General features: G+C 43.6%; 2 protein-coding genes across 3 annotated transcripts in view; one reads left to right on the top strand and one right to left on the bottom strand.

Moving 5' to 3' along the window:
- The window catches only part of PDCD6 (programmed cell death 6), a 50,101-nt gene extending 31,222 nt beyond the window's left edge, over window positions 1–18,879 (bottom strand). Inside the window, exons 1-2 of the mRNA XM_068236655.1 lie at window positions 18,628–18,879; window positions 18,517–18,594 (exon numbers count right to left, since the gene is read on the bottom strand). Coding sequence (XP_068092756.1) covers window positions 18,517–18,584 — 68 coding nt within the window. The 5' untranslated portion in view covers window positions 18,585–18,594; window positions 18,628–18,879. The remainder of the gene's footprint in view (window positions 1–18,516; window positions 18,595–18,627) is intronic.
- Window positions 18,392–22,813, top strand: part of PIGM (phosphatidylinositol glycan anchor biosynthesis class M) — a 45,770-nt gene continuing 41,348 nt past the window's right edge. Inside the window, exon 1 of one of the 2 annotated variants that reach the window (XM_068236653.1) lies at window positions 18,392–18,824. The gene's annotated coding sequence lies outside the window, so the exon portion shown is untranslated. Of the gene's footprint in view, window positions 18,825–18,852; window positions 19,033–22,813 lie in introns of those variants that run through there. The other variant, XM_068236654.1, reaches the window with a different exon arrangement.

The raw sequence follows: 22,813 nt of genomic DNA, 5'->3' as shown, positions 1-22,813 counted from the left end.
TGAACCTTCCCTTTAAGATATTCTAGTACAAAAGGTCAGAGCCTAGCCTGTCAATTTATGGGAGCGGGGGTCCGCGATTCCCCACTCAGTGGCACCTTGCATGACGTTCCCCACCCGGCTACCTTTACATACCACCCGGCTGGAAAAAATTTCTGGGGAGAACACTGTTATTACTGTTTATTAAAAGAGGAACTGTTGCAAAAATCTTAAAATTTAAAGAGACTCCGTAACAAAAATTGCATCCTGTTTTTTATCATCCTACAAGTTCCAAAAGCTATTCTAATGTGCTCTGGCTTACTGCAGCACTTTCTACTATCACTATCTCTGTAATAAATCAACTTATCTCTCTCTTGTCAAACTTGTCAGCCTGTGTCTGGAAGGATGCCAAGTTCTTCAGTGTTGTGGTTCTGCTATTAACTCCCCCTTCCAGGCCCCTCTATGCACATTGCCTGTGTGTTATTTAGATTAGAGCAGCTTCTCTCTTCTCTCTTATCTTTTACAAGCTGGATAAATCGTCCTCTGAGCTGACTGGGCTTTCAGATCGTGAGGAATTACAGACAAGGGCAAAGCTGTTTGCAGGAAGAAAAGAGCAGCCTGAAACTTCAGTGCATGAGAACAGGGGGGAATAAACACACAAATGATCTCTTGAGATTCAAAAGGAAGGCTGTATACAGCTGATACACCTGATGAAGGGCTCCGCCCGAAACATGTAGTGTACTGCCTGCTTCAATACAGCTTGTTGCTGCATACAGCTCCTGAGTGCCGTGTCTTCCTTTCGAGTTTTGCCTGTTTGCTTGCAGGTGTGGTGGACCTGCATGACATTGAGCACCGGCTGGCCGACTTATTGTTGGTTCTTACCCGAGGAGAGGTGATTTTTTCCTTTATACTGTACATCAACCTACTTTCTGTTTTGGTGGCCATTTTGTTTGTTTATAAACAAACTTTTTAAAACTGTTTTTAACCACTTTTAATGCGGCGGGGAGCGGCGAAATTGTGACAGAGGGTAATAGGAGATGTCCCCTAACGCACTGGTATGTTTACTTTTGTGTGATTTTAACAATACAGATTCTCTTTAAAGCATACAAATAAGAAGTACATTTCTTCCAGAGTAAAATTAGCCATACATTACTTTTCTCCTATGTTGCTGTCGCAGTAAGTAGAAGAAATCTGACATTACTGACAGGTTTTGGGTTAGTCCATCTCTTCATGTGGGATTTTCAGCATGTATAAAAAAATAGCCTTTATTTTTTTTTTTTATAAAGACATTCCCTGAAAAAGACAAACAAACAAAGATGCTAGCCACCCTCCCTGCTCACTTTTTTGGCAGTTGGACGGAGCAACTGCCATTCACTAAGTGCTTTTAAAAATAAAGAAAACCCTGAGCACCCCCCATGAGAAGATGGGCTAGTCCAAAATCTGTCGGTAATGTCAGAGTTCTACTACTTACTGTAAGTGACAGCTTCATAGGAGAAAAGTAATTTATGGATCATTTTATTTTGGAAGAAACGTACTTCTTATTTGTGTATGTTTTCATGCATTTTAAAATTTTAAGATTTTTGCGACTGGAGGTCCTTTAACTTAAACTTTTCAATGGAGAAGGTTAAACTACTTGTTAATGAACATTCATCTTTACTGGACATAACTCCACAACACTATCTACATGCCTGTATATTGTGTTACACTGATAAAAATATGAAAGAGTATATGATCATCATACACACACACACACACACGAATTGGTTTTTAGATAAGATATTGGCTATATTCACTAAATATGCAGTATCTTTAGCTCACTCTTCACATGACATCCCGGCCCTAAACATTCACAATACAGAAATGAACTTCACCCCTACACTAAAACACACGTTACCAATGTTAAGGGCAAAAGGGCATCACAGAAGATCTGAAGATTTTCTTGAAGAGCAGGAAAAGTAAACACCATGCTTTAGTGCAATATCGTTATCCTGGCTCTACTGTAAAGCATAAATTAGCAGGGCTTTATTTTTTTGCTAAATTTAAAAAAAAAAAACCCTCCCTGCTATGTTAGTTTGTAGCTACTGTCATTGACAGATATTATGTAGCACTGCCCTACTCTGGCAATGTGGATTGATGTGTTTTTTTCCTGGAACTAGCCTCAAACACCACAATTACTTTAGATATGCTGTTTATTGAATTAGTTATGCATTATACACAAATTCAGGATTTACCTTTTCAATAGTAAAACCTTGGATTGCCAGTACAGTAACTTAGAGCGCTTTGCAAGAGAAGCAAAAAATGGTATGCAATTTAGACTTGATAAGCAGGCCACATCTTGATGTACAAGCAGTTGATGATGTGACATGTGTATACGTTCTATAGACGTGTGGCAAGACATCACAACTGACCCAATGGTTATTTTCCTTTGATGCTGCAGTATTGTACTTAACCTGAGTGCAGGGACAGTACAATATTTTCATGAAATCTGCAAAAGCAAATTTTATTGGATAAGTCCCTTAAAGCCACTCAAAAAAAAAAAAAAAAAAAAAGGTTGTGGTGAGCCAACAGATTGCAATTATTCTGTAAATTCTAGTGAAAGTTATTTTTAATCTATACAGTACTTTGTATTACTTTTTTTTCTATAAATGTTTTCGGATTGTGGAACAAATAGTCTAAGTTTCCATTAATCCTTATGGGGAAACATGCTTTGATATAATAGTGCTTTGGATTACAAGCATTTTTCAGGAAAAAAAATCATGCTCACAAACCCAGGTTCCACTGTATTTATAAGAAAAACCCAGCTGTCGCCATTTTATGCTATGGGTTCCATCCATGTATATTACTTAGGAAATAGGATACAGCATACGTTCATGTGGTAACGATTGGTCAAAACTACTCACTAGCAGACATGCTTGCAGCTGTGTGACAGGGACTGTCCAGTTACTTGCACATCAGCTGCACTTTGTGTTTTAAAGGAAACCTGAGACCAAAGAGGTCTCAGGTTTTATTCTTACCTGGGCCTTCCTCCAGCCCCCTTGAGGTCACTTGGTCCCCTCAGAGGCTCCCCGGACCGCTCCTGTCTCCCGCTGGACGGCTGTGACGCGCATGCATGGCGCGGCCACGCGCTCCACTGGCGGGAGGGTTCTGCGCAGTAGTTAAGCATAACACTCCCGGCCACGCATGTACAGCCAGAATAGCGGGCTGTACAACGGGAGATGGCGAGGGACCGACCTGCCTCAAGGGGGTTGGAGGAAGCCCCAGGTAAGTATAAAACCTGTGACCTCTTTGCTCTCAGCTATACTTTAACTCTAGCTGTAGGGAGAAGGAGAAACAAGGAGAGCTGTGTTTGACTGTTTCCTAGGGACAGAGTACAGTAGAATCTCAGTATTTATTTATTGTATTTATTAAGCGCCAAGATATTACGCAGCGCTGGACATTAATTTAGGTTAGACAATATTTAGGGGTGACATACAGCAATAGGACAATACAGGAATACATACAAACCAGATCACGCAGCACAGTATGAGTACAAGGTAATGCTTAGTCACTGGATGGGAGCATGGAGATTAGGCAAGTTAGGTTCACTCAAATGCATAGCATGGGGGCACAGTAATGGAGGTGCATGATCAGGTAGGACACAAAAGGAGGAGGACCCTGCCCAAAGGCTTACAATCTAGTAAACTGATATAGTAAACCCAATCTTCATGTCCCAGCACATGCGTCAGTATAAATATACAATGTATGACCAGTTCTGATATAGTAAAACTGAGTTTACTATAAAGTGATTCTACTGTAGTAGTGAATAGTTTGTAGACACAAACGCACGCGCGCGCATACACACAGAATAAAGCAGTCAGTCACTGCTATTGCTGATACATCAATATGTGGATTTGATTTTTCTTTTTTGTTACACTAATATGCATTAGTGCGGTTACCTAACACTATGCACATTTATACCATTGCTGTAAACTACTACCGTGCACATTTTTCATGCGATTGAGGGTTATTCCAGTTACCGTAAAGTGTAATACAGTAATGTGAATATTACATTAATATTGTGTACATTTATAAAAAAAAAAAGCAAAAGTTGATTGGGAAATCACCTACAAATTTGCAAAACTTTGCGAACATATAGTAGTTTTGTGAGTCTAACAGATTCCCTCATTTCTACTCATCAGCACTTTGGCTCTCCTGCAACGGACCTAAAAACAGGTTATGGACTGGGTATCAAATTCAGGTATATGCCTGCAAGTGAGTATTGGGCCTCAGAATGTAGGTTGGCCCAGAAAAAGTAGCTTGTGCAGGTCTGTAGCTTCATCATCCCTTCTGTGCCAACAACTTATGGCTGCCTCCATTCTTTCTCCCACTCTGTGCCCTTTGTCCCTTTCCTAACTTCAACTCTGTCATTTCACTTTTTCTGAAAACAACTTTCCCTTCTTAAAACAGAAGGCATTTGCAATAATTCATCTTTAAAGGGAACCTTAACTGCTGCGGAAAAATAAATTCACTTACCTGGGGGCTTTCCCAAGCCTCCTGCAGCCGTCCTGTGCCCGCGCCGGTCCTTCGGTGCCCTCCGGTCTCCCTCCGCCGCTGAGTTTCGATTTCGGACGACTGCCAGTCGTCCTGGGGCCTCTTCCGCATTCCTTGTCGTAAACTGCAGTAAAGCGCGTCCGCATGACGCGTTTGACGTCATGCGATGACGCGTTTGGCGTCATGCGGACGCGCTTTACTGCAGTTTACGACAAGGAATGCGGAAGAGGCCCCAGGACGACTGGCAGTCGTCCGAAATCGAAACTCAGCGGCGGAGGGAGACCGGAGGGCACCGAAGGACCGGCGCGGGCACAGGACGGCTGCAGGAGGCTTGGGAAAGCCCCCAGGTAAGTGAATTTATTTTTCCGCAGCAGTTAAGGTTCCCTTTAAGCGGGCAACTGGATTCACAAAATTGCTGGTTAAATTGATGAAGCTCTAAACACTTGGACTTCCTCTGTTCATAAAGAGGTTAAAATGATCATATGATGATGATGATGTTATCCATTCAGTCGTGTCTGACTCTTGGCGATTCTATGGGTTAGCTCTCTCCATGTTGTCCGATCTTGTACCATTTCTGCCAGTTGCCTTAAGCTCAATCCTGTGTCAGCTTTGATGGTATCAAGCCAACGTGTTCTCTGGCGGCCTTGTCACCTTTTGCCACTGATCAGTCCTAGCATTAGGTCTTTCTCTAAGGAATTTGATCGCATCACGTGGCCGAAATATGTGAGTCTGAGTCTGGTGATCTTGCCTTCCAGTGACATGTCTGGTCTTATACTTTTCCAATACTTCTTTGTTCGTCATTCTTGCTGTCCATGGAATGCGAAGCAACCGTCGCCAGCACCACAACTCGAAAGAGTCGATTTTTCTTCTGCTTTTCTTAGGGGCCAACTTTCGCAGCCATGCATGGTTATGGGGAAAAACAATGGCATGAACCAGTCTACATTTGGTCGTAATGCTAATGTCTTTGCTGTTCCATACTTTGTTCATGCTTACCATCGTGTTTCTGCCGAGGGTTATCCGACGTTTTATTTCATGACTACAATCACTATTTTGATCGATCTGAGGAAGGTGAATTCTTGCACACACTCAATATTTTCATTGTCAACTGCTATCTTGATATTGCCGTCGTCTACTGTTGTCATGATCTTGGTCTTTTTGATATTCAGGTGGAGGCCGAACTTTGCACTTTCATCTTTGATTCGATTAATCAGATGCTGCAGACCATCCGCCGTTTCTGAGAAAAGAGTAGTGTCATCAGCATACCAAAGGTTACTGATGTTCCGTCCACCAATTTTCAACCCAATTTCTTTTTCCTCAAGATCCAATTTTCTCACGATCACTTCGGCGTAAAGATTAAACAGGAAGGGGGATAGGATACAACCTTGCCTCACACCTTTACCAATTTTCAACCAATCTGTGTCTCCATGGGGTGTTCGCACTGAGGCTTCTTGGCCGTCATATAGTGATCTTATCAGTTTAACTAGATGAGTTGGCATGCCCAGTTCACCTAAGGCTTTCCACAGCTTATTGTGTTCGACACAATCAAAGGCTTTTTTATAGACTATAAAGCACACATAAACATTCTTCTGATATTCGTGGGATTTCTACAAGAAAATCTTGGCCCTCGCCCAGCCACGTACTCGCTGTCAGTGTCCTCCTAGTGTGACAGCGGGCACGCTTACAGCGAGGGCGGAGAGCTGCGCAGCCACACTCTCCACCATGCGTAGTGCGCAGCCGTGGATCTTTGCGGCGGCCATCTTGAATGTGGCATAGGAGACGACCCGTGCTGTGGGGTCGGGTCGCAGCCTGGTGGCAATAAAAAGGATACTTTTGAGGCGGATTAGAACGGAGGGCGTGGTGGAACTCCCCTATGGAATCAAATATTAAACAGGTAAGGATCAAAATTTCGATTTTTGACTTCGTAAGTCCTTTAAAGCGGAATATAACCCAGCATTTCAACTTTGCTCTAAAACATTATTTACAGCATATTATATGCAACCAGCATTTTTTTTTTTTTTTTTTTTTTTTTTTTTTTTTTTTAGTAGACCAGCATTGGAAGGGTTACACACAAAGCTTTAAAGTTCCGTGGAGAGAAATGCTGCCGCAGCCGAAGTTTAGATAGATACATTTAAGTAAACACAATGTAACAAGTGAGGAATGTGACTCACTCTCTCTCTGTGTCAGGGAGCTCCTGCACAGTCAGTGTGTGTCACATTCCACACAAGTTGTTACATTGTGTTTACTTAAATGTATCTATCTAAACTTCGGCTGCGGCAGCATTTCACTCCACGGAACTTTAAAGCTCTGTGTGTAACCCTTCCAATGCTGGTCTAGTAAAAAAAAAAAAAAATGCTGGTTGCATATAATATGCTGTAAATAATGTTTTAGAGCAAAGTTGAAATGCAGGGTTATATTCCACTTTAATTGCATGCAAAAATCAGCAGAAAATCTTTAAAAAAAAATTGCAGAAGTAACTGTGTGTCACCAGTGATATGCCTCAACACTAACCTAGCATTTATGTCTAATCTAAGCTGGCAAACACGCATACAACACATGCAAACTGACATGGTGCCCATGCATACTTGATCTGACTGTCAGATGATAACTCATCTTGGATGTAATTTTAATTGCTTAGGCTCCCCATAGGGGCATATAGTCCACCTGCACACCAGCGCAGCGATAGCACTTCTCAGACCCAGAGTAAAGAGTTCAAGAGTTCATCTTGCTGATGCAGGCTTTCATTCACCACAGGCACTGTGACTGGGTTGGGAACAAGTTGTTCCCACTCACCGATCACGGAACGGAAGTGGCGATTGGTGAGGCAAATAAAGGAGTATGCATATCTACACCTCTGGTTTTTAAGTGAAGTTTCCAGGGGCGTAAATACCAGCGTTTAAAATGTGACAAGTTGAGACCCTGGTACATTTTTACACTTGTGCAGAAAGTACATCTGTTTAGGTTTAATTTTTATTCATAAGCAGGAACCGAGCATAAGGCTACGTTAGAGTGATACCTTGCAATACATATCCTGTAAAAGCGGAATTGCAAGGGAGGGGAAAAGTTGCATCGTGCCTTACACATGCAGTGCGACGCAGAAAGTATACAAAGAGCATGCAAAGTATTCTATACTTCAACTGTTAACATGCTCATTATGCAGTAAAGCACTGCATGCACTGCATCATAGCAAAGCGTTCCCCCTCACACACACTTCTAACATGCCAATGTGAATGCACCATTACAATACAATTGCATTGCGATAGCTAACGCAATGCAATTATATTGTCCAATATAATTATATTGTCCAATGCAACACACCACTGTGAGGGCTTGTTCACATTACAAAAGCTTTTTAAGCGCTAGTGATTTTGAAAAGCTCTTGAAAATGCAATTCTATGGGGGATTTTTTTTTTAAATCACATCACTCTAGTGTGAATACACACATAGGATATAATTTATATTAGTATGAGCTTTTAAAATCACAAAGCGCTCAGAAAAGCTCTTGTGAACAAGCCCTGAACGTAGCAAATCTCATGCAGCTTTGGTGTAGTGGAGCGCACACGCAGCCCAGAGGAGACAGAGGGATCAGCGTGCTTCTGAGCCGCTCGCTATGCGCCGGCCAGAAGTGAAGAGGGGAGGACATACTGCGCACACAGGGCGCAGTATGTCCGGGTGAAAGGTCAAGCAAGTCACCGGCATGTATATTAGACTAACGGCGGCAGACGGAGGGGGGCAGGAGGAGCGGATGGTATGTACTTTTAACCCCCCACACACTGCAGCTATAATTTTTTCGGTTCTGGTACCCTTTAAATATTCCCAGACTGGAACAATGATCTGGCTAATAAAACACCAGAGATGTCTCTCCTCACGCACATATTCACAGGAACAGCCTCTTCACTGCAAGCATTCAAGAAAACCCAGTACCCTGGTTGACTGCATTTTGAAACTGCAGTTCAGATTTACAAAACAGAATAAGGCTCCGTTCACATCTAAGCGGGAATCGCGTGATCCCTGCAAACCGCTAGTGGTTTTTAAAACCCCTAGTTCTATAAAAAAATAAAAATAAACTCTATGGCGGTGTTCTCAATGCTGCGATTGCGGGCGTTTATGATTATCGCAAACGCATTACCTGCAGCGTTTTGGCGGCGATTCTGGAGCGATTGCAATTAGCATGTATAGAACCGCTAATCACGATCGCTCCCAAAACGCTACTTTGTCCAGTGATTTTTCTGTGTTAAATCGCAGAAAAATCACTCCCTCAAAACGCTAGCAGTAATCGCTAGCGTTTTGCGATTTTAGATGTGAATGGGGCCTAAGAAAATCCTGTATTACTGCTGCCTATAAAGACTTTAATTTTTGTTTTATATACAATAGCATTCCATTCTCATGAGTGGAGAGACCATTGATATTTTTTCTCCTGGGTCCCATTTACCACTGTGATCAATGGAATTCTCTGTCCTCCATTTTAAAAATAGCCATTACCCTATAACAGCTTCCTGTTCAGCACACTTTTAAACTGTAATATCACCCACTTGAGCCATAGGGAAACATGGACATTACCTTGCACATTCAGTTGTAACTGACAGCTGCTGATATATAACTGACAGCAACTGGTATATTTCAGTGCTGACAAAATATTGTCAGAACTGGAAGGGATCGCTATAAGAAGAAACTGGTGAACTTCTGAGAAGAACTGATGGTGAGGTTAGTATGTAATATTGGTACTTTTCCAATAGCCGGGCGCATCCTCTAGGTGGCGATAAAACTTCAGCGTTAAACAGTGCTGGGGGAGTTTCGGGCGCAACTGAGCTAAGTGAAGTAGAATGTAATCTCCCTCGGCCTGCAAAATCCCTGCCGCGTTAATTACTATTCCCCCTCCAGGCCGCCATGGATAGTAGGGAAAGATGTAACTCTGCTGCCAGCGAGTGAGATTACATTCTACATTACTTAGCTCAGTTTTATCGCCACCTAGTGGATGCGCCCAGCTAACGGAAAAGAACCATAATATTTATTTGCAGCTACGTTGTGTTTATTTTAAATTTTATTTGCTTCAGGTTCCCTTTCACACGCGCTTATTAATTCTGAGTTATTTGATGCAAAACAAAAAAGCGGGTATGTAAAGACAAATATGCAAATGCGATCGCAGAGTGATACCACTGGGGACAAGTGCATTACATTTTCTCTCAAAAACTATGGAAAGTCTCCCTCTAAGGCCTCTTTTCCACGGAATGTTGAGCTGTGTGTAAAGCAAGCAGTTACCAGGCAGCAGTGAGCAGTTGTAAGAGTTTTAGAGGCATTTCACTGCCTATCAACAGTCCGTGGAAAAGAGGCCTAAATGGTTTGCAATGCCTACTACTGACTATGGATGGTTAATGAGATTCAAATAATTCTGAGTTGATGCAGAATTATGCAAATTTATGAAGCTTGAAAATTAAAGTAGTCAAATCCTGCCAAGGTAGAATTCGGTTGGTCCTTTTTTCAAGCTGCACAAATTTGCATAATCCTGTATCTAACTAACCTTCCCTACTGCTCACCACCCCATCCCGATAATATAATTTTCTGAGGAGAACAGTATTTCAGCTGTTTGTTTTGTGGATTCTTGTAGCTAGTAACATAATAGCATCCCAACTTAAAATGAACCTCCAGACTAAAAATCGACTCAGCAGCACTGGAAAGGCCTGGTGTTTAACAGTTTCACAGCATTAGAACTTTTTTTCTCTTATACAAGCCTCAATTTTAGCTAAACAGAAAAAAAACTGCCCGGGCATTTTTCCCCTAATGCTGTGCAAAGCATGATGGGATTTCTGATTTTGTTGTTCTCGTTCTGCTGTTTTGGTGCAATTTTTTCTTACATTTTGAATTTGACATTTGAAGCCTAACGTGTGCAGCTGGGAGGGGTAATCAGGACACAGGACAGTTGGAACGGTGTCTCCTGCTCCCTGTCACCTCCTTTCAACCAAAAAGATGGCTGCCACCATGACAAAGATGGCAGCCCCCATGAATCACAAACATTTGCCTGTTCTTTTAAAACGGGGTGGGTAAGAGATTATATTACCTATCTATTCTAATTAACTAATGTAACTTAATGACAGTATGTTTGTTTAGGCTGAAGTTCCCCTTTAAACCTACCCAGCGTTCAATTTCCCCAGGATTTCTGTGCAAACAGTGATAAAATTTATTTTTAAAACTTTTTTTTTCCTGTAACTTGCCAAAATGTGTCAAGCAAGGGTCTAGTATACAGTGCAGGAGAGTATTGATGTGTATGCATGTTTATACTGTTCACAGCATGTTTTTTTGAACGGACATTTCTGTCCATACCGCTAGGGAGGTTAAGGCCTATTTCCACTAGCCGCAATTTTGGATGCAGAATTGAAATCAATAAGCTGCATCCTAATCTCCTGCAGCGAACAAACAAAATAAAATGTGTGGGTAGTAGTTTATTGCATCCGAATCCTACTGCACAGGTGCCACGTCTGTTTTAGAAGTGGACATTGCAACCGGTGGAAAAAGACCCTTACACCAAGGGTGATACCAGACAGTTGACAGCAAGCAAAAAAACGCATATTCAGATCTATGATGGAAGAAGAATATTCTAACTGTGCTTGTACTTTCGTCCTCACAACTGTTAGACAGCATAATGAGGATTTATACAGTGATAAGAGACTAAATATGCAAAAGAAGCTGAGAATGAGCGCAATTTCATAATATCTTTGCTCCTGGAGTGGAAAGCCTAATCTAAAAAACTCTGAACAAGTGACCTGAAGAAACCCTGTTAGTGCCCATTTCCACTACATGCGCATTCTGGCAGGGCTGTGGAGTCGGAGTCGGGGCAATTTTGGGTGCCTGGAGTCGGGAAAAAATGTTCCGACTCCTAATGAATTTAAACTGTAATTAATATAGAAAATATGATAAAATGTTCTATTTCTCAGATAATAGTCATCATAAATAATAAATACATACAGTAATAGTTGTGCTTAGTCCACAAAAATGAAATAAACCAATCAAAATTAGTTACTTGTGCTGCTTCAATAAAGCAGTTCCCGTATTTTTAAAGTCAAATATACACATCTGATTGTGACTGTATATATGATGTGTACACAGGAATCTCTTATATATGTTACGGCCAGAACCCGAAGTGTGGCCACTTCTAGTTCTGGCCGGCCACTTCGGGTTCTGGCCGGCCAATGCGCGAAGTGGCCGCAGCGCAGCGGCCAATGTTAGAAATGGAATGTTTCCTTTTAATATGAATGAAGTTTTCCTGGCCGTCTCTGGCCAAATGTAGCAAAAAACAGTTCGTTCATTGAATGAAATGAAGCCGCCCGGCTTCTGCTCCGCCTCCTCTCCTCCGCCCCTGCCTCTCTCTCTCTCTCTCTCTTCTCCCCGACACTGGCAGCGGGGGACATGCGTGTCCCCTCCAGAGTCGTTCGTAGCGGCAGGCAATCCTGTCGTTCGTCCCTGCAGAGCGGGGGCTGGCAGAAGCAATGTCTGCAGCCTCCCCGCTCTGCTTTCCTGGCGCCACGAACGACTCTCGGGGACACGCGTGTCCCCGCCGGCTGCCCGAAGAAGAGAGAGAGAGAGAGAGAGAGAGAGAGAGAGAGAGAGAGAGAGAGAGAGATAGAGATAGAGAGAGAGAGAGAGAGAGAGAGAGAGAGGCAGGGGCGGAGGAGAGGAGGCGGAGCAGAAGCCGGGCGGCTTCATTTCATTCAATGAACAAACTGTTTTTTTTTTTGCTACATACGGCCAGGAAAACTACATTCATATTAAAAGGAAACATTCCATTTCTAACATTGGCCGCTGCGCTGCGGCCACTTCGCGCATTGGCCGGCCAGAACCCGAAGTGGCCGGCCAGAACTAGAAGTGGCCACACTTCGGGTTCTGGCCGTAACATATACACTAAATAACATGCTGTAAGTATAAAGCCTGATGTGTAGCCGTGTCACTAATAGAGATGGTCAATGGGATGGAAATAATTCTGCGTTGATTCTGATTTATGCAAATGTACACACTCTCTTTGCTCATGAAATCAAATAATTTGATATGTTGTTAAAATTTGGTTTGGTGACTACGAATTAAATGGTACCCGAGAAGGATGAAAAGAAAAGTTTTATACATACCTGGGGCTTCTTCCAGCCCCCTTCAGGCTAATCAGTCCCTCACTGTCCACCTCCACCACCTGGATCTTCTGCTACGAGTCCTGGTAATTCAGCCAGTCAGCGCAGTCCGGCCGCATGCCGCTTCCACAGCCAGGAGCGTTCTGCACCTGCGCAATAGTGCTGCGCAGGTGTAGTACGCTCCCGGCAGCGGAGTGTGTGCATGCGCACTACACCAGACTGGCTCAAGTACCTGGACTCATAGCAGAAGATCCAGGTGGCGGAGGAGAACAGTGAGCGACTGATTAGCCTGAAGGGGGCTGGAGGAAGCCCCAGGTATGTATAAAACTTTAATTTCATCTGTCTCAGGTTTACTTTGTTACACAGTAGTACTATACTCTACATTTGCACTCTCCACAGAGCTTCAGGGAATCCACTGAGAATGTTGTGCACATTGAACACAGAGGTGTAGTCTATCACCCATAAACCTGGTTCAGAGTGTGCATGAAGAATGTGTAATAGAGGAAGAATCCCCTTAGTCCCCTGCAGAGTACCTGCACATCACTCTTACATGTACCCACAGTTACATTGCCTAGGCCCTGATAGATGTTCTTTGTTCAGGTCTGTACCTTTTACAAGTACTCTTACCAAGGACTAGTTTTAGTCTATGAATAAAGGGAATAAATATGGCAGTCTCCATAGCGTTCTCACTTCAGTTGTCTTTTAAAATTCCTAAGCGTTGGCAGTTAAGAGACGAATTTCATGTTAGATACTTTCAATCAACAAGATTGTAATATGCAAATTAGAGGAGTCTGAGTCGAGGAGTCGCTGGAATCCTAAACTGAGGAGTCGGAGGATTTTTGTACCGACTCCACAGCTCTGCATTCTGGATGCAGAAGTGACCTGAAGAAACCCTGCTAAAGACTATAACAGGCTACTGCAATGGACTGCTGCAGTTTTGTTTGGCATGATCAGGGCTGTGGAGTCAGAGTAATGTTTGGGTACCTGGAGTCAGAGGTTTCATAAACTGAGAAGTCACGTGATTTTTGTACCTCCTTTATAGCCCTGCAAGGTGCTATTGCAGAGTGCTTTTGCTATTGCAGGGCCTCCAGAGTGGAGGCGTCGGAGCAATTTTGGGAACGTGCAGTTGGAGGTTTCATAAACTGAGAAGTTGGTGTCGGATGATTTGTTTTTATTCACTGTGCAGCCCTGGGCATGATCGAGCTATTCTGGTTGCCATTCGCTTTCTTCTAAGATTAGAGATCGGGTTATGTTTGTAGCAAAAATGTAGGGGCTCCTTACCAGGTACTTGAATGAAATATTTTTTGTCAAGAAATCGAATGGTGGATTGGTGCAAGAGGTATTTTACAGAAGCTTTATTTTGTACAAAATGGTTTATGCATCATAAAATGATAATGATCTATTAAATGCATAAAAAAAAGCTGCAGGGTTTTTATTTTGTTCTTGGCACTAACTGGGACAATTCCACCTAATTCCTGTCTCATGTACAGCTGTCACTAAAGATGCTAATAATTCATGATTATATGCCAGGGGGGTTAAAACCTGATGAGGGTCGGTTCACAACATGGCAGACAAATCAGAGATGGTAGCTCACTCAATTCGCTGTATTCCCACTGGAGAGTCTCCCACTCTAAGGCCTCCTTTCCACAAACTGTTGATATGCAGTGAAATGCCTCTCAAACTCTCTCAACTGCTGATGCATGATAACTGCTTACTTCTGCCTGGTAACTGCTTGCTGAGCACACAGCTCAACAGTCCGTGGAAAGGAGGCCTAAAGCATCCACTAAGGCCTCTTTCACATCTATCAACGCGTGCAGGAGCCGTTTCCTGCACACGTTATATGCCCTGCAGTGTGTCGTCGGGAATATGCGATGCAACGCAATCAGTGGCGGTAGCTATTAATTAAACCCGACGGAAACCGCCTGCTCCCGGCGGATCGACGCTCCCGGGTGCGTCGAACTGCAACGCACCGGAACGTAGCGTCGGGTGTGAAAGGTGAAATGAGAGTCTATGGACTTTCATTTTACCTTGGTTAAAGGGAAGGTTCAGGGACTGTTTAAAAAAAATAAAAATCCGCATCCACTTACCTGGGGCTTCCTCCAGCCCGTGGCAGGCAGGAGGTGCCCTCGGCGCCGCTCCGCAGGCTGCCGGTGGTCTCCGGTGGTGGCGACCCGACCTGGCCAGGCCGGCGGCCAGGTCGGGCTCCTTCCGCGTTCCAAAATGCGCCTCACGGCGGCGCGCTGACGTCATCGGACGTCCTTCGGGCTTTACTGCGCAGGCCCGGAGGACGTCCGATGACGTCAGCGCCAGGGAGGCTGCGGGAGGGTTTTTTTTAAATAAAAAAAAAAAACTGTTTCATGCAGCCAACTGAAAGTTGGCTGCATGAAAGCCCACTAGAGGGCGCTCCGGAGGCGTTCTTCCGATCGCCTCCGGTGCCCAGAATAAACAAGGAAGGCCGCAATGAGCAGCCTTCCTTGTTTTGCTTACATCGTCGCCATAGCGACGAGCGGAGTGACGTCATGGACGTCAGCCGCCTCCGATCCAGCCCTTAGCGCTGGCCGGAACTTTTGTTCCGGCTGCGCAGGGCTCGGGCGGCTGGGGGGGACCCTCTTTCGCCGCAGAGCGGCGGCGATCAGGCAGCACACGCGGCTGGCAAAGTGCCGGCTGCGTGTGCTGCTTTTTATTTCACAGAAATCGGCCCAGCAGGGCCTGAGCGGCGACCTCCGGCGGTGATGGACGTATATAGTCGTCCATACCGCCAAGGAGGTTAATTGGCCAATTTTACCACTCCCATGTAGTATGAAGGCCAATAGATTTTTAAAATACTTCTACAGATTAAAATCTGTTACATGGAAGTGGAAACATTTGGAAGTCAAGATTAGATGGGTGCATGCACTTTAATGCAGCAGTGCACATTTTTCTGGATGGGCAGAATGCGTACAAGTGAAAGGTAAAGGCCTGAGGACACTAGAATGCTGCTGGGCAGATTTCAACAGTTCGTCTCAGGGCCCTTTCACACCAAGTCCGTTACATAGCAATGGACAATATCATCAGATCATGATGCAATACAATTCCTATGGGGCTTTCACATCAAGTGCAGCACAGCAGGTTTCAGCACAGCAACGCATGTTTACAGTGAGGCACCGTTTACACTTAGGCCCGGTTCATATTAGCGTTTTTTTCTGGATCGGAACGTATACTGTACAAACGGAACGCATGTGAAAGGATCCAATGTTAACCTATGGATCCATTCACATGCGTTCGTTGGTACCGATATGTTCTGTACATTTCGGTACCCGGACCTAAAAATTGCTGCCCCAAAATTTTCCAGACCGCTCTACTTAGCGGAACGGATCTGGCGGACAAAAAAAATGCAGCAGCATTGGGGCAATGTAAAACGGAACGTTTCTTCACCCTAGTGAAGAAACGGACCGTTCCACAGGGGAAGGGGGCATGGGCAGACGCGAACCTGAGCAACGGGAGGGTGAGGGAGGGTTTATACATACCTAATCTTCCATAGCAGCTGGCGATAGAGGCTTCCGTCTTCTTCGACGTCATGAGACTACTTAGAAGTCATGTGACGAGTCACATGACGTGCTGTGTAGTCACAGCGGAAGAAGAGGAAGCCTCTACCGTCGGCTGCTACGGAAGATTAGGTATGTATTGCTGAGTGAAAACGTATCTGATCAATCATTAATCAGATCCATTTTCACTATGTGAACCGGGCCGCGGACAGAACCATCCGGATCCGGTGAAGCGGAGACCAGATCCGCTCAACGGATCCTTTTGGCTCAAAAATGCAATGTGAACCGGGCCTTAACCACCTGAGCGGTCTGGACGAGCTCAGCTCGTCCAACACCGCCGGAGGTCGCCGCTCAGGCCCTGCTGGGCCGATTTTCATCAAATAAAAAGCAGCACACGCAGCCGGCACTTTGCCAGCCGCGTGTGCTGCCTGATCGCCGCCGCTCTGCGGCGATCCGCCGCGAGCAGCGGCGAAAGAGGGTCCCCCCAGCCGCCTGAGCCCAGTGTAGCCGGAACAAAAAGTTCCGGCCAGCGCTAAGGGCTGGATCGGAGGCGGCTGACGTCAGGACGTCGGCTGACGTCGATGACGTCACTCCGCTCGTCGCTATGGCGACGATATAAGCAAAACAAGGAAGGCCGCTCATTGCGGCCTTCCTTGTTTATTCTGGGCGCCGGAGGCGATCGGAAGATCGCCTCCGGAGCGCCCTCTAGTGGGCTTTCATGCAGCCAACTTTCAGTTGGCTGCATGAAATAGTTTTTTTTTTATTTAAAAAAAACCCTCCCGCAGCCACCCTGGCGATTTAATCAGAACGCCAGGGTGGTTAATCAGTTGCTCTCAATTATAAATGAAAGGACAAATGATTTTCTAAGTAATGCCCATGTTTTCCTACGTCACAGTTCACACTATATGCATTTTAACTGAAAGATTTTTCCTATTGCACTACTATGTAGAAGAAGGAAAAAATACGTGTACCATCTGATTAACAATTTCTGCCTCCCGGACGTGAAGCTCACGTCCGGGCGGCTGCTCTGCTGCGGTGCCGCGCTTTGGCACGCTCACGCGCCCCCGTGCTGTCCCCCGGTAGCCCTGGAATCAGTGAACGGGAACATGGTTCCCGATCATCGATCCATGTCCCCAGCAGAAAAACCGAAGCGCTCTTACAAGAGGCTTCAGTCTTTTTGCACGTAAAATTTTCCGCGTCCCCCTTGTGCTTCCAGTTAGCGAGAAGCACAAGGCGGGAAAAAAAAAAAACTCAAGGTGGCCATCTTGTGGTCAAATAGTAAAACTACATCTACATATTTTTTACATTTTAATTTACACATATAACAACATTAAAAATTAACTGTTTATTTCCCACACCAACATATTACCCAAATAAAATTTTTAATGGAATAAAAAAAAAAAAAAGACAAATAGTTACCTAAGGGTCTGAACTTTTTAAATACGCATCTGAAGGGGGTATACTACAAACATTTTTTTTTAATTATAAGCTTGTAAATAGTGATGGACGCAAAACGGAAAAAATGCACCTTTATTTCCAAATAAAATATTGGCGCCATACATTGTGATTGGGACAAAATTTAAATGGTGTCATAACCGAGACAAACGGGCAAATAAAATACCTAGGTTTTAATTATGGTAGCGTGGAGTATTTTACAGCTATAATGGTCAAAAATTGAGAAATAATGAATTTTTTTCCATTTTTTCTTATTAATCCTGTTAAAATGCATTTATAAAAAAAAATAGTTCTTAGAAAAATGTACCACCCAAAGAAAACCTAATTAGTGGCAGAAAAAAAAGATATAGATCAATAAATTGTGATAAGTAGTGATAAAGTTATTAGCGAATTAATGGGAGGTGAAAATTGCTCTGATGCATAAGGTGAAAAATCCCATGGGCTGAAATGGTTAAAGTGTAAAAAGACCCTGACAGCAAAGCATACTTTCATTGTACTGCATGCCTCACTGTGGTAAAGCGTGGCACAACTTTTCAGCTATGCTGCATTTCGCTCTCATCAGTGTGAAAAGGCCCCAAGCCAACCGATACTGAAGGCAGGTGCAAATGGCTTACAGTTAACAACCTGATTATTAGAAAACCTTTTCATAAACACAGGGGCTAATAATGAAAAATTATTTCTTTTAAGACCAAAAAACTGTTCTTGTTCCTTATGGCAATTTAGTCACATTCACCATCATACATCAAACTGATATGAATGCGATAGGTTGCTATGAGCAACTGAGGCATTCCACACAACGCAGCAGTGACACCTCACAGTGTGTCGCCTCCTAGTAACCCCGGCGGGCTCCTCCTCAGGGCGGCTGGCGGTGTGTAACCAGCAGCAGTGCAGATACCGCAGGACAGCCGCAGAGCGACGCTCACCTTTGGAAGACGTTGAGGAGGAAGTTCTGGTCGGGAAATCCCCCGGGACGGGTCTGGTAATAGGCCATGGCTGCTGCTGCTGCTGCTGCTGCTGCTGCTGCTGCTGCTGCTAGATAGTCGCTCTGCTCAGTCTAGGTAGTCGCCACACAGGAGGAACACACTGCTACCCACTGACTGACTGTACCTTCGTCACCCCGGAAGATGTCAGAGCCGCTCCCCTCTAACAGGCGCTCCTCCCCTTCTGTGACACAGCAGAGCCGTCCCGATCCTCGCCGCCTTCCCTCTACTTCCGTATGACGCCACCTTGTGTAAGTATGTTCACATTATTATGGATGGATGAATGGAGGGGAAACCCGCAGTGTCACCACAGCGCTGATCATCATGCGTGATGCGTTTACGTCCTGAGGCGCCACCAATCCGTCCACTGTGCCGATAGCCTGATGGCATGGCAGCGCTACTCACTGATTCCAGACAGGCGCTGGATTGTGCCACCACAATGACAAAGTACTTAATTATGTATGCACAGATATGAATCCATTTTACTTAGGAGCTAACCATTCTCCATTCTTTCTGTTTTTTCTTTTTTCAACACCAAAGGAAACGAGCAAGCATCATAGGGTAATTAATGTACCTCTGATTGCCATTTGCCATAATCGGGGGGGGGGGGGGGGGGGGGGGGGTGTTGGTAATAGGTCACCGACCCAAAACAATATACTACAACAAAAGCAAGAAAACTAGAAATCCCCCTTAATATGATATTATATACTACAAAATACAAACACGATGTCAGGAAAATACAAAAAAACTTAATTATGAAGCCAACTACAAGATTAAGAACAATTAAAAGCAAGGCAGCCAGACCTGGGCCATAAGCCCCTAATAATATGATAATGTATATAAACCCTGTATGTGAAAAAATATTATTGATGCATATGGCTCACTCAGGAGTCTCTGCGAAAAATTATATGAACCAGTGCCACCAAGGGTGCTAAATATATAAAAGTGGAACTGTATCGCAGAGAGAATCCCTAGAGGGCCACATTATATATATTCTCAATTAGTAGCTGCCACTAATAAATATAAGGTGCAAGTGCAAATAAGCAACTATACAAATGGATAACAATATAAATAGATAGTAAGAGGAATCAATAGTCCAATGGAGGTGAGGTAGAAAAAGCTGAGATAGATCAGTGAGAAGTACAAACAACTGTAGATGAGAAGAGGGAATATATCCCAAAAGGTGCACGCAGTGAGGGCCCATTTCCACTATCTCAAATTCGCATAGCAATACAAGTGAATGGGACTGTTTCCACTTTGTCAGGATTCCTTTGCGTTTTTCTGTGCAGAAAAAATTCGCATGGCAGAGCCATCAGAATTCGCATATCACACAATGTATGTAATAGGAAATTCGCATGAGGTTTAAGTATGCAAATTTTCGCATACTCAAACAATGGAAAAGGTTTGAGTATGCGAATTTTCGCATAGAAACAATGGAAAAGCACACCAGCACTGCTATGGTTAAATTCGCTTACATCGTCATCCATGCGAAATTCGCATCCGCATGCGAATTTTTACCGCGGCGATTCGCACCGCACAAGTGGAAATGCAGCCTCAATGATGTGCAAAAGAATGATAGCAGCAAGAAAAGGAGAATAGCAGCGCAGGGCTCACCTAATGTAATCAAATAGAAGGTCACAGGGCTGGCTGCTCGGGCGCTGCCTACGCCCTCCTTCTATTTGATTACATTAGGTGAGCCCTGCGCTGCTATTCTCCTTTTCTTGCTGCTATCATTCTTTTGCACATCATTCACTGCGTGCACCTTTTGGGATATATTCCCTCTTCTCATCTACAGTTGTTTGTACTTCTCACTGATCTATCTCAGCTTTTTCTACCTCACCTCCATTGGACTATTGATTCCTCTTACTATCTATTTATATTGTTATCCAATTGTATTGTTGCTTATTTGCACTTGCCCCTTATATTTATTAGTGGCAGCTGCTAATTGAGAATATATATAATATATATTATATATGTGTATGTATGTGGCCCTCTGGGGATTCTTTCTGCGATACAGTTCCACGTTTATATATTTAGCACCCTTGGTGGCACTGGTTCATATAATTTTTCGCAGAGACTCCTGAGTGAGCCATATGCATCAATAATATTTTTTCACATGCAGGGTTTATATACATTATCATATTATTAGGGGCTTATGGCCCAGGTCTGGCTGCCTTGCTTTTAATTGTTCTTAATCTTGTAGTTGGCTTCATAATAAAGATTTTTTGTATTTTCTTGACATCGTGTTTGTATTTTGCTCATTTGCTAGTATGTAATATCATATTAAGGGGGATTTCTAGTTCTCTTGCTTTTGTTGTACTTTCTTTTTTTCTGACTTGTTTTATAATCATTTATAATTTAGGGCCCTTTTCCACTGCACAGCTAAATCGCAAATAACTAGTGATTTTTAAATCGCTAGGGTTGCTATTTTATCATAGAAATCATGAGAAGTTTTTTTCCACTATAGTGATTCGATTTGTAAATCGCAATCGCTTTCTGGAGCGATTTTAATAGGGATAATACTATGCAAATGAAAAATCGCAATCACATAACAAAATTAATGAATAATCACTGGCATTTGTGAATGCGATTGCAAGTGAAAAAGGGCCGTTCACACTTGCTCAGCATTTGGTACTTTGCTGATCACCGATGCTATGACACATGTAATCCTATGACAACACTGCAGTTTGCAGTGCGATTTCAATTTTCACAGAACGCAGACATGCTGCATGTAGCATTTTCCCAGCTATTGCGATGCCGTTTTCATTTACTGAAATGAGAATAAATATGCTAGGCGATTGCATTTTTTGTGATTCTGTAGAACAGGGACACAGGATGCTCTAGGGGGAAGATGGTGCTGTGACGTGTCACAGCACCACAAATAAAGCAGTATAAAATGTATATTGTTCACAACCCGGTTCAAGGGTACTTTTCCGTTCCATGCTTTTGTCCTTCTCCCTGTATGTAGGAGCTAATTCACACTGGGGGGTTTTCAGTGCTTTGCTGATCGCTGGTGAGCAGCAAACCTCCGTGTAAATGTATTTCAATGCAAGTATTCACATTGCAGCATTGCGATAAATGTGCTGCATGCAGTGTTTTTTGAGCAATTGGGATGCATTTCTCGTAGTCCAAACAAAATTGCAAAGTGCAATCGCTAAGAAATCGCATTGCAAAATTTCAGTTGTAAAGTCTGAACTGGAAATGATTGGGTCCATTAATGGCCAAATTCCTGCTAGCCAATTCAATCAGGTGAATTATATGAATTCATCAAAATACAATGTATACAGTGGCTTGCAAAAGTATTCGGCCACCTTGAAGTTTTCCACATTTTGTCACATTACTGCCACAAACCTGCATCAATTTAATTGGAATTCCACGTGAAAGACCAATACAAAGTGGTGTACATGTGAGAAGTGGATCGAAAATCATACATCATTCCAAACATTTTTTACAAATAAATAACTGCAAAGGGAGGTGTGCGTAATTATTCGGCCCCCTGAGTCAATACTTTGTAGAACCACCTTTTGCTGCAATTACAGCTGCCAGTCTTTTAGGGTATGTCTCTACCAGCTTTGCACATCTAGAGACTGAAATCCTTGCCCATTCTTCTTTGCAAAACAGCTCCAGCTCAGTCAGATTAGATGGACAGCGTTTGTGAACAGCAGTTTTCGGATCTTGCCACATATTCTCGATTGGATTTAGATCTGGACTTTGTCTGGGCTATTCTAACACATAGATATGTTTTGTTTTAAACCATTCCATTGTTGCCCTGGCTTTATGTTTAGGGTCATTGTCCTGCTGGAAGGTGAACCTCCACCCCAGTCTCAAGTCTTTTGCAGTCTCCAAGAGGTTTTCTTCCAAGTTTGCCCTGTATTTGGCTCCATCCATCTTCCCATCAACTCAGACCAGCCTCCCTGTCCCTGCTGAAGAGATGCACCCTACGAACATGATGCTGCCACCACCATATTTGACAGTGGGGATGGTGTGTTCAGAGTGATGTGCAGTGTTAGTTTTCCTTCACACATAGCGTTTTGCATTTTGGCCAAAAAGTTCCATTTTAGTCTCATCTGACCAGAGCACCTTCTTCCACATGGTTGCCGTGTCCCCCACATGGCTTGTGGCAAACTGCAAACGGGACTTCTTATGCTTTCTGTTAACAATGCCTTTCTTCTTGCCACTCTTCCATAAAGGCCAACTTTGTACAGTGCATGACTAATAGTTGTCCCATGGACAGAGTCTC

Source organism: Hyperolius riggenbachi, chromosome 5 (genome assembly GCF_040937935.1).
Source record: "Hyperolius riggenbachi isolate aHypRig1 chromosome 5, aHypRig1.pri, whole genome shotgun sequence".
In the NCBI taxonomy this organism is placed as follows: domain Eukaryota; kingdom Metazoa; phylum Chordata; class Amphibia; order Anura; family Hyperoliidae; genus Hyperolius; species Hyperolius riggenbachi.
The sequence above is the reverse complement of the archived record's forward strand: the minus strand, read 5'-3'. Positions and strand labels throughout refer to the sequence as shown.